The following is a 12,614-nucleotide window of genomic DNA, read 5'->3' on the forward strand; positions in this document are numbered from 1 at the left end:
GATGTCTTCCCTTTCAGGATCGTCGGTGGTTTCTCTGTGGTGCAGATTAGCTGGTAGGTCTCTTGTCTCCCTTTTGCAGGTGACCCAGGATGCTGACAGGCGTGGCTGAAGTCCAGATGCAGGAGCTGACACGGTGAGCGTCCAGCTGCGAGGAGCAGAACAACGCGAAGCATGAGTTGCTGATCGGGTGTGGTTTAAATTGCTTTGGAAGAAGTTCCAAAAGTGTATCCTTCCTCCGATCAGGTATGTATCCTTCCCCGACCACACCCGGGTGGAAAGTAATCCCACAGGTAAAGTAGTTCCATTCAGGCCTCAAGAGGGCTTGGATGTGGCAGCATGGTCTGCATCAGGTAAGTGCATATTAAAACACTTGAACACATGTCTAGCTTTATGAGCCTGGCGCCTAAGGCGCCAGGACAGGAGTTCAACATGAGCCTGGCGCCTAAGGCGCCAGGACTGCGTCCAAAGGGCCCCAGCTTGGGCCCGCTGGCGCTCCCCTGGGGGAAATGATGCCTGCCTCTGGGGTTGCTGGGTCGGACCTGGCTCCTTGGAGGTAGGCATCATGACACATATAAGGTGGTCATGCGGGGTGAGATGATCGCAGCAGTTGGGGGTGCCCAGAGATCCATCACAACCCTGTTGGAACGAGCCGAGGGAGACCTGCGAGCCCTTGAGAGCAGGGCTGACTCATCTCCCGATCATTTACTTAAAATTACCGAACTCAGACAAACCTGCTTAAAGCACTGGGAAGCCCTAGGTAAACTAAGCTATGCCAAACACACGGAGAGAGTCCATGCCCTGGGGGAAAAACCCGGGAAACTCTTAGCCTGGCTCTACAAAAGGGAAACCCCCAGGCCACCCATATGCCACATACTCGCACCGGACGGCACTACCGTGCATACCCAACAGGAAATTAACTCGATTTTCTCTAGCTACTACCATAATTTGTACTCTGAGACCCCCCCCCTCTGACACGGGGATCGAGGACGCCCTCGACGTCATCGACTTGCCAAAACTAGACTCGCATATGGACGAGCCCACCACCCCCGACGAGGTCAAGGTGGTAATTAGAACGCTACCAGCTGGGAAGACCCCGGGCTCGGATGGCCTCCCAGGGGAGTTCTATAAAACCTATGAAGAAACACTCGCCCCTATATTAGCCCAGGTCTATAATGAGGCCTTCGAGCATGGCACCCTCCCAGATTCCCTGAGCGAGGCCGTGATAATACCCCTACTCAAACCTGGGAAGGACGGGGCAGATTGTGCCTCATACATTTAGCTTGGAGAGGCCCCTCTCCAAGCTAAATGTAGACTGCAAGATCCTCACCGCATTGCTAGCCAACAGACTACGCAGAGTGATCCCACTGTTGATCCACCAAGACCAAACCGGATACGTCCCCGGACGATCCATCACTGAGAACCTGCGTAGGTTACATCACGTCATTTATAGTACCGAGGGAAGACCACAGAAACTTGCGGTGGCGTCACTGGATGCCACCAAAGCTTTTGATTCCGTGAGGTGGGAATGGCTATATGCCACCATGGCAAAGATGGGAATAGGCCCCGTATTTCTGAAATGGACCCAGCTGGTTTATGCCAACCCCACTGCAAGGGTACGAACCAATAGAACCTTTTCTGCGAAATGGTCCCTACACAGAGGCACTCGTCAGGGTTGCCCCCTATCTCCCATGCTGTACATCATCGCCGCTGAGCCTGTAGCAGCCTACCTGAGACAGGAATATGGAGATGGGGGCATCACTATAGATGGGACAACTCATGTCGTCTCTATGTATGCGGACGACACCCTCTTATACTTACAGGACCCTGAACACCTCCTACCCTACATTCTTGAAACCCTGGACAGCTTTCACAAGCACACCGGGATCCAGATTAATAAGAGTAAATCTTGCCTCTACCCCCTAGCCGCACTACACAGTGATTATTATGGGTCCCTCCCTTGCCTAGATCTCAAATGGCAGGCGACATCGTTTAAATATTTGGGGATAACTATACATCAAAACCCCAGCACGGAACATATTCTTAACACCGTAAGGGCCAAAGACTCTCTCTTGAAGTCCATGGAGTTTTGGGGGCAGCTCCCGCTCTCGGTGGCCGGGAGGGCGGGCCTCCTTAAGATGGTCGCACTGCCCCGCCTATTGCATAACTTCACTAACATTCCCTTCTATATCTCCCCCACGTTCTTTAAAGACCTCAACAAACTCTGTAGGGGCTTCCTCTGGCAGGAAGGCAGGCATAGGGTGGCATTGGAGACCCTCCAGAGACCATACGAGAGGGGTGGGCTGAAGATCCCTAATTTTGAACTCTATTTCCTAGCCAGCCAGTTGAGACACATTGTGCGGTGGATGGCTGACGAAAGCACAACCGACACCCGCCTCCTCCAGCCGGCCCTCCCCCAGCTATTACTTAGGGATTTGCTGTGGACCGAGAAGAGTGCCCTCGAACACTGCCCTTACCTCGTTAAGCTGGGGCTCCGACTCTGGAAAAGGGCCTGCAAACTGGTCGGGTCCGAGGACCCGTACTCCCCACAGATCCCCATTGCAGCACTCATGTCCAATCATTCCTGGGGGCAACTTGAGACCCGTACACAATGGGAGCCCTTCAGGGTGGCCATACTTGGGTACCTAATCCAAGACCAGACGGTTTTGGCCTTCCCGGACCTTTGCAACGCCACGGGCCTCCCGGCCGGGCAATTCTTGCTGCACAGAGCGGTCATACAGGCCCTGACTAGCAGATGGCCTGTCGCTATTGACCAGAATGATGAACAGGAATGTATCGAAACAATACTTGATGCCGCGGAGGGGGGCCACGAAACCTCATGTATTTACGAGGCCCTACTATGGGGCTCCACCAAAGATGACCTGAAATGCCGGGACAAATTGGAAACCGAATTGAACTTGGTTTTCGAAGACAAAGCCTGGGGCGATATAACCCACTACCACAAAAAAGTCTCCTGAAAAGCCCGCTTACAGCTCATCCAACTGTATGTTACGAACAGAGCGCACCTCACCCCGGAAGCCATATCCAGATTTACCGGTGCGACCACCCAATCATGCCCCAAATGCAGTGAGCCCAAGGTTGGCATGACCCACATGTTCTGGGGATGCCCAGTGATCAGAGAATTCTGGACTCAAGTGAAGGAAAGGGTGGCTGGTGCAGACATTGACATTGAAGTGGACGAACCCTCGGCATGCATCCTGGGCAGGTATGGGCGCAGCAGGGAGAACAAACCCCTCAACAGGCTCAGAGACCTTATTTATATAACGGCCAAGAGGCGTATAGCCATGGGGTGGAAGAGCCCCAGAGGCCCACCTATGCCCCTATGGTGGGGAGATCTTACAAAGTGGATCACAGCGGAAACTGCAGCATGGGAGACGGCGATCCAAGTGCAGAGACTTGATTCTAGCGAAGAGCTACACCGTTGGGTGGCCTTAACAGTACCCTTGCTTTATCCGGAATCACATGAGGGTGAGATAACCGGGGAAGGCGACCCAGGCCCGGGCATGGACTCATGACGAACATAGAATTTACCGTGGTCTTGGAGGGGAAAGAGAGGGAGGGGTGTGGGGGAGTTGGGGATTTACCTTCTGATATGTTCGACCATTACCATTGATGCCTGTTTTCTTCTTGTTATCGTATGTTATAAAACTAATAAAATATATTAAAAAAAAAAAGTTACACCTCCTAACTGTGTTGTAGGCCCAGAGGCAGTGCAAGGGTGACTGATTAAGAAAGAGCCTGGACTCAATGAGAATGAGGGTAGTCAAGCAACCAGTTGGTCGAGCAGACAGGTAGGTCAGGTAGGTCAGCAGGGGAGGTAGAGAGAGAGAGCAGAGGAGAAGAGGAACATTTTGAGCTGCTTCCGGAACTTCAGGTGGTCCGGCTCAAGTTTGGGAGGGGCAGGGAGGCCATTCCAGAGGAAGGCACCTGCAAAGGAGAGAGATCTACCCCCCACTCTCTGCCTGGAGAAGCATCTAACCCTCACGACTCGAGAAGGAAGGTATTTGGAAGAGAGCGTTGGATGTAGTGCGGAACCCAGCCCCAGAAAGCCTTGTGCACAATGCAAAGGGTCTTGAATTAGACACTGGCAGCCACCGGGAGATTTCATGGCTGGAGAGAAGCGGTCCCTGGACTTGAGGCCAATGTTAAGCCTTGCAGTCCTGATCTGGATTAGTTGCAGAGGGCAGAGAGTAGAGGAAAGCAGATTGAGAAAGTGGCTGTTGCAATAGTGCAGCCTAGAGAGAACCAGCACTCTGGTGACAGTGAGCTTCTCGGGGAATGTGAGAATGGGAAGAGTCCCTTTTAGGAGGTGCAGCTAGTAGTAGGTCTTCTTGGCGACGTCCAAGATGTGAGGAGAGAAAGAGAGGGTGAAGTTGAAGATGACACCAGGAATGAGCGAGAGAGGAGAATAGGCTGAGGGGAGCCTGAAGGAAAGCTGTGTGTCATCCGCATAACACAGAAAGTTAGAGGAGAAGGTAGCGATCAGGTGGGTAAAAGGGGCCAAGTAGAGGTTGGAAAACCAGGGTGAGAGGATAGAGCCCTGTGGAATGCCACAGGTAGAGAGAGGTGGCGGAGTGAAAGGGATCAATTTGGATCTGGGCGTGGCAGTCCAAGAGGGAGGAGGTCAGCCACTCCAGGGCATGATACACGATGCCCAGGTTCTCACGGAATCGATTGATCAGGATGGCGTGATTGACCATGTCGAAAGCAGAGGAAAGTTCAAGGGGGATGAGGACAGAAGGATTGTTGGAATCAAGGTTAGAGATCAGATCTTCACAGGTGTTCAGGAGAGCAGTTTCCGTGCCTCTGGCAGCTCTGAAGCCAGACTGATGGTCATGGAGACAACCAACAGATTCAATGTGGAGAGTAAGCTGGGAGATGGACAGCTTTTCCAAGAGTTTGGGAGAGAGGAAAGTTCTAGTGGCAAAAGAATGATTACCAAAATAGGCCAAGGCTGGAGCAAGGTCCTGTTACGATGACACTTCCATTGATGGGACTTGTCTAGAAACCTCATCAGGTGTTAGAGAGAAAGAGGAGAAAGGAGGAGAGGCAGAGATGGCCAAAGGGGGGGCCGGGAGAGGAAGGGCTTACAGGATGTCCAGAGTTTTAGCAGAGAAGCAAGAGGCCAAAGCCATACAGAGGGCCTGTTGAGGGAACAGGAGAGGTAGAGACCGCAAAAAGATTGGCCAGTTCCTTGCAGATTTTAAAGAGTCTGGCTGTGTTGTTAGAGCCGCAGAGATGCAGGCTTGAATGTGTGCTCTCTTCTTGATGAGTGTTATTGCTTGGAGTGGCATTTTGGTGCAACCAGTCTAGGTATGTCTATATGTGGCCTGGCATGCTTTACTGTAATGTTATTACGTGTCTACACTGGTCTACATTGTGCAGCCAGTGGGACATGTTTTCAATAATAGCAAAACATTTATGTTCCAGTGCACTGTGGGTGACTTGCATGTATTGGACTGGTGTTACCCTACAAAACAATAGCAAACACTGTGGCTTTTTAGCCAATTTTTCTCAGAAAGTGTGCAGTATATTTCATTAAAACACATATTTATCTTTCTCCTAGTGCAGTGTGCAGCGTACCCCTTCAGCAGCACGTTTGTGCGTATTGTGCAAGTGTGGTAATCTAGGCCGGCCCAGAGTGTGGTGCAACCCGTGATTTGTTGCCGAGTTGGGGGTGGGGGGGCACATCATGGCTCGCAGGGGGACCCTCAGATCTTGTGTTACGCCTCTGCGTATAGTGTCAAGCTTTCCTTAGCAAAACAATGTAAACTAATTTTGCATAGAACTACAGGGGCTGGAGGGTGCGCACTTGTAAATAATGAGCTTCGGGTATTTAATCCTAGTCTTCCACGAGCGGGGGGGGGGGGGGGGGGGGGGAGGCGGAAACTCTTGACCAACGTGAACGTGTTAAAACAGGCCTCCAGCAACATAGCAATCAGTCAGATTCGCGCAAATTACTGGGAAACCGGGCAGAAAAATGTATGTGACGTGCGTGCGCGGCGCAGGTATGTAGACCTGCTACCTCCAAGAATTGCAGCACGGGCCTGGGAAATTCCCCTTCATTCTTCAAACTACAAGAGGAAGGAAAAGCTACAAGCCACCAGTGTTTTACTCAGAATAACAACGCTAATCATCGAGGCTGCTTGTGCAGTAACAGGGTCACGCTGGGGCAAGGGTTTCGGATCGTATGTAGATGCTCACTGTGTACTGCACATGTTTGCGCAACCATGCGAGCCTGCCCAGAAATCAGTCAACAACATGTATTTAACCTGTGTAAGTGCGTGCGTCCAGCGCTACCTTCAAGAACTACAGTACATGGGCGGGAAAGTACCTCTTATTCTTACAACTTCCTTAGCGGGCAAAGTTGCAAGTGATGGACGTGGCCCACAGGGGTGGACTGGGAACTAAAAGAGGCCCTGGAAATAATTACTGGGGACCAAAAGAGGCCCTGGAAATAAAGTTCAAAGTGGCCACATACGACACATTTTCAGCAAGCCCAATGCTTTTCTTATGAGCAAATTTGGAAATACCGCAGAAAAGAGGCCCAGGGTGCAGAGGCCCACCGGGAAATCTCCAGAATTCCCTAAAGGCCAGTCCACCCCTGGTGGCCCATGTTTTACACGGAATAAAAGAAAAGGTTGTGGCTGCTTGTGTAGTAACAGCGAGGCTGAGACTGTATCACATTTTATGAGAGTTGGACTGAGGCATACAATTGTCTCGTGCACCAATGAAAAAGTGGCCCAAGGAGGAGGTTTTGATAAAACGTGATACAAATTGTGCAATTTAAAGATTATTTATTCAGTAACACTTGTCCAAAACTGCCAGCCGCATGGTGAAATAACTTATCAAACTGGCCCACATAATTGGCCAAAAAAAACACGTCCAAACTAACATTTTACGTTTTCGGTTCGGGCACTGCCCTACTGGGCCTTAAGCCAGTCCGAGCACGTATGTGGATGCCCACTGAGCACGTGGGCATTTTTGCTCAAACCATCAGACCCTGCCGTCCCACTTTGAGGGGGATAAGAGCCAGGCGAGGGCTTGCACGAGACTGGTCTAACTCCCATTTGCACCTGTGGTACGATTCTTACATTCCGCTACTAGGAAACAGTATCCTGCTGCCTGCAACTTAGAATGAGAGGTTCTGAACCGCCAACTATTCTCCCCTGCATCACTTTATTGCATTATAAACTGCATCCTGCATGCTACGATTTTTAATTTTGCATATTTTGTATTACAACTGCATTCTCTTGCGTATGTCTGAATAAATAAAAAGTAAAGCTATGCCCACTCATTTCTGCAGCAGGCACTCAACACCCTCAGCTTGGAATAAATGTGGTGAGGGGACTAATAATCACAGATCTGGCTGAAAAGAGTCATTTCATCGAACTACCATTTATTGTGGACGTCCATCTCCCCAGGCACTCTGCATTGAGTCCTCACAACCTGGAGGAAAAAGCACCCTCACTCAATCTGAGAATGCAGTAGCATTTGCAGATAGTACAGGGTTAATCCCGAATCAACATTCGAATTCTCATGTTTTATTGCCATTTCAGCTCGAAAAGATTTAGCTCCTAACTCTAATACCAGAATAAAAACTCACATTGATGCGGCTTTATAAAAAGAAGCAACCTTCCTGTGAATGCCCACACGATGGGTGAAAACAGCCATACCGCTTTTTTTGTTTTAGGAGGTTATCAACTGACTTCAATTATCTGGATAGAGAGAGAGAGAGAGAGAGAGATGTCTTGCTGACAGTTTTGATCTGTCAGTGGGGGATATTGGATACCGAGGCTGTGCCTCATTACTCCAATTTCTCTGGTGGAGAGTTTAGTCGTAGGTTTCACAGGGATGGAGCTGTGACAGGCGTGGGTAGCGGTCCAAAGGATTTGTAAGAATCGTAGCAAGTTTCTTGATCAGAGGGTTTGCCTTCTGATCCAGTCCTTGGCAGAAATTCCTGTTCAGCTTTGCTAGATGTTCATCCAACATCTTGATTCCCAGGTCCCTGTGCAGGTCGGCTGTTCTTGCAAAAAGTTGGGCTCCAGCCGCTATCTTCACTGCTTTGTTCTGCACCTGTTGTGTTTTTGGTTGAGCCATGGTCCTATTGCCCTATAGGCCAGTCCGGACCTGTTCCTATGGAATCAAGCGGGTGTTGCAAACTCGCAAATTCCAGAAGAATGCAATGCACTTACTCCTGCATGAAAATTCCATGCTGGTGTAAAAGCATTGCGATTTTGCAGGCAAAGGGTGAGAGAGCAGCTGGAAACGGTGCATTTGTTTTGTGTCTCCGCTCCACCTGCAAAAAGCAGGACAATCCCTGGGAGCGGTACCTAATGGTGAAAACAATCATTTTACATAGGGGCTGATTTCTGGTGCCACGTAATTCAGCGGCGGGGACCTGTTCCGTTTACACTTTTAGCTGCACAGGCTCCCGCCACTAAATGTTCCTTGTTTGCACGGTGGAGTGCAAAAGGGGAATTAAAAGAGGCAGTGTACATGCTTACATGCCTTGCCCTCCACCGTGCAAATTTAGTACAGGCCACCATTTTCAAAGGATTCCTATGGAGTCTTCCTGCTTTTTGCTGGTGTAAAAACCAGGTGGACTCCACAGTAATCCACACCTTTGTGCGGGCAAAATACATGTTGTAGTATTTGTATGGTGGAGAGTAAGTGGGCGGCAGAATCGTAATGTACGATCCGCCATTCCTCTCTGCCATACAAATGAAGGAAAATGATCCGTGATGAAAATCTAATGCGTAAGTGTTAGGCGCGTCTTTTACACTTAGATCAATGTTACTACTCATTAGAAAACAAGCTCCATATTGCTTTTCTCCATAACATACTGCCATTGAGAATTGGAAAACGAGGCCCCCAAAGTCAGACATTGATCAGAAACACTTTGGGCCTGATTTACAGAAACAATTTTGAATGGGAAAACCCCAATTGAAAAAGGCTTTGTAAATCAGGCCCAAAGTCTAAAAAGATTGCTAGGATAATATCTACTTGCAGTAATTCCCATAATTCCCACATAATCTGATTAGAGTGTCACTGCAAGATTATGCATTCCAGGAACAACATTTTTCGCATGCAATAAACCCATATACTCCCATGCGGTGATGTAACTATTGATAGACCATGAAGACAAGACAGGAAGTGGTGTAGTGGCCATTTTGAGAACCTGAATCCACTCTGAATCTCGCCATTCCACCAAACATCCATCAAGTATGAGTGGCTACAGGGATGGGTGAGGTGCTGGCGGAGATTATACTGTGACTTGAATGTACGTCTGACCCCATGCCATCTGCAGAGCCACGTAGCAGTGGAGACTATCAGTGCCCTAAATGCCATCCCCTGTCTGATACAAGCCTGTGACCCACTTACACCCATAACATCCGAGGACACATAGAGCCTAACAGATTTTTATTCATAGAAGTCCCAAAATTCATAGTAAAATGCTGTTTAAAACCATTAATGGTTTGATAATTCACTGCAAACCCCAAAAGCATGTCACTGTTGATAAGTAAGATGCAACTCACATAAAAAATGGCAAAGGGGCGGCCAACAGTAGCTCCTGCAACTTAGCCTTCTGCTGCTTCCTTTTGTCCCACATGACGTTAGGCCGCCCACTTGTACAGTAGATGGCCTCATGAACTACCTGGGCCAGATTCTTCAAAATGAGCGAAAATAGAATGAGCGCAGCGAATGCCCTGCTTCCATTTGCTCTCATTGCTGAAATGTTCAGGTCACCTTAGTCTCAAAGGGGAGGTGAGCATTTTTGGAAGGGTTGGACAATAGCTCAAAGAGGCACTGTCCAGTCCCCTTGCATACATTAGTGGGTCTGATTCACAGAAGTGTTTTATAATGGCGCAATCCCATAGGAAAACGTTCTGTGAATCAGGCCCAGTGTCGGAAGTGCGCAGTATGCATTCTGGTAATCAGGGCCTTTGAGTCAAACAGAGATTCTATAAAGCCTACTCCCAATACTATAAATCAATGTACCCAGTACTGGACGCACATAGGTCCAAGTCCTCTCTCCTTATCCACCCCACTGCCTCCACCACATATTTCATCACAGCTACAGCCACCACAAAAGTGTTATCGGCTAAATCTTTTGGTTACCTGAGGTACTTGTAATTGTTGTTGCTGTTGTTGTTGAAGTTGTTATAGGCATTGTTGTTAATGGCCATTCTGCCATTGTTGTTGTTGGCACCAGTGTTGTTGGTATTGTTGTTATTGCTTCAGTAGCTGTGAGGATGGTAAAATGACAGTGTTAATCCTCTAGGTGCGATTCAATGGAAGGTCTACGAGTCTATAACCATTTCACCTCTTCCATCAAACATTTCATAGAAACTATTACACTGCTACCAGACATATGAACATATGTATAGAAAACCTTAAACATACAGGAGTGGTGTGTTAAGCATGCAGCAGGCGATTCACATGAATGCCTCAGATCAGCTCAGCGAGGTATGTCCTGACGCCCATGCAACCTCTACCATCCAGTGAACCCCACATCCTGCTGGTTGCAATAGAATGGACCTAAATCTGTAACCATATGTTTACAGGGGTTCATATTAAGGGAGTATTCTTTGTTTAAGGGATGGACAAAGCTGCTTACAGAAATGACACTAGAAATACCAGCAGTCATTGGCTGAGGATGGCATCCCGTGGAGGACTGGCAACATTTGGCTCGGGGGGCAATTTAACTTTTCTGGCCCATAGTGCAATGGCCCAAGCCAACAGTGCAGTGGCCCCAACATCCCGAACAAGTAAACTCAATACCATACTTTCCCCCTCCCACACATTCTGAAGTATATATAATAGACATTATTGACATTACTTTCCTTTTATGAAACATATTTTTCAGCTATATTTGTGGTTTCTAAGAGACCCAGACCCCTAGAAATTCTCCCACTTATCAAACTATAAAAGTATTTCACCAGGATAATATAATTGGTGAAATGGGAAACCTGGGATTAGAGCCCAGTTTTCATTGTGTTGTGGTTTGTAATTTGACAGCAGGCTAAATCTCATTCCATCCCAACTCATTTTTAGTTTGAGAACAATGTAAAGAGATGGCAAAGTTAGAGAATTCATTGGTAGAGCAGAGCCATTGCTGATCCAGGGGGTCTGGGTTTGCTCTGAGTGTCAAAAATAAGCTGGCATGGGCAAAGACCCATACCCAGGTTCCTGCATCCCCAGCCCACAATACAAATCCCTTACCTGTGCCATGGGTACCCCCACAATATAAGATCTTCATTTGCCATCCTGCCTCCTCACCAGTATACTTGAAATAAAAAGTTAAAATTATAATTATTTATGGAGTATAAACCCATATAAGTGTGGTTTTCTTTGCAGATAGTTAAGGATAATAAGTCACAGTGATGAAAAGTAATCTGCTCAGGATCACATAATGTATGATGTGTGGAAGGTGGGGATTTGAACCCTGTCATCCTGGTGGTAAAGCATCCAATTCAGAAAGCAGGGATGACTTCATTTTCTCCTATTCCAGCTTCAATGTGAGAATGCTTTCTGCAAAGTAGTTATTCCATGGCTAAGCTAGTACACCGTTCAATAAATCTGTTTTTCAAAGCACCAATGTTTCTACAAGAGGGAAGCCTATTCATCAGCTGTATCCTGAGGCAAATAGATCTGAGAAACAGACTACGATTATATTTATAATGAAAATGTTCTATATTTATAATCTCAGTCTGTACAATTGTGTTTACTTTCAAATCAACAAGTCACATGGTAAAACAACCTCAATAAATATAAGAGAAGTAGTAATTGAAACATATGTTCATAGCAAGTATGCAGACATATATCTCAGCAACAGTCAACCTGCTGATCTGCATTCCAGATGTTTACCTCCAACTCATTTACCCTATTTTCCTGACCAATCATCCTCTTGTGTTCTTCCCTTACACCACATTCTCAATGGCCCCCGTTTCGTACAATTAACTTTCAGAGATCCATTCCCCTTTTCCTCCATCATTTAACTATTAGCTCAATCCCCTTCCCTTACCTTATACACACCTCCTTCCCTTACCCACATTTCTCAGTCACCAATTCCTTGGCACTCATGCCGTTTAATTTCTGCTCACACCAAACCCATTCGTAGCCCCTCATCTCTGTAACGCTCACCTGATTCCCGTAGAGGCGCCGGTCTTGACTGGGCGTATATACCGTATCTTCTAAGGTGATGTGTAACACACGGCTGGCTCTTTGGGCTGGACCCCTGTGCACTGTATGTCTGACTTGAAGGGTAAGGTGTCTGCAGATAGAAAATATGGGATTAATGAACTGGGTTATTGAATGTCTCTCTCTTCTTCCCTTTCTCTTCTCCTGTAGGACCCCAAAGGTTAACGCGCTCACCTTAGGTAAGTGAACGCCGTGCTCTCCATCTGCTTCGGAGCAGGGTGCTGAAACCAGTTTCCTCACTGGATAAGGGAAGCAGGCCTCTTGACTTCAGAGGACTGCTGTCCGTCGTTTTCTTCACGCACGGTAAGTTTCGAGTAATTCAAATGTCTTTAAAAGTCTTTAGTAATGTTGTATCTTGTTTTGCAGGGTTCCGGCGATGGCGAAGATGGAGC

The 12,614-nt window shown here is 47.8% G+C and overlaps 1 protein-coding gene across 9 annotated transcripts in view; it reads right to left on the bottom strand.

The window, feature by feature from the left end:
* The window catches only part of LOC138503205 (uromodulin-like), an 895,795-nt gene that overhangs the window by 793,017 nt on the left and 90,164 nt on the right, over positions 1-12,614 (bottom strand). For all 9 annotated transcript variants that reach the window (XM_069622787.1, XM_069622786.1, XM_069622784.1 and 6 more), the window contains exon 2: positions 10,141-10,266. In XM_069622787.1, coding sequence (XP_069478888.1) covers positions 10,141-10,266 — 126 coding nt within the window. The remainder of the gene's footprint in view (positions 1-10,140; positions 10,267-12,614) is intronic.

This window comes from Ambystoma mexicanum, chromosome 11 (assembly GCF_040938575.1).
Source record: "Ambystoma mexicanum isolate Mex_15411 chromosome 11, UKY_AmexF1_1, whole genome shotgun sequence".
Taxonomy (NCBI): Eukaryota; Metazoa; Chordata; class Amphibia; order Caudata; family Ambystomatidae; genus Ambystoma; species Ambystoma mexicanum.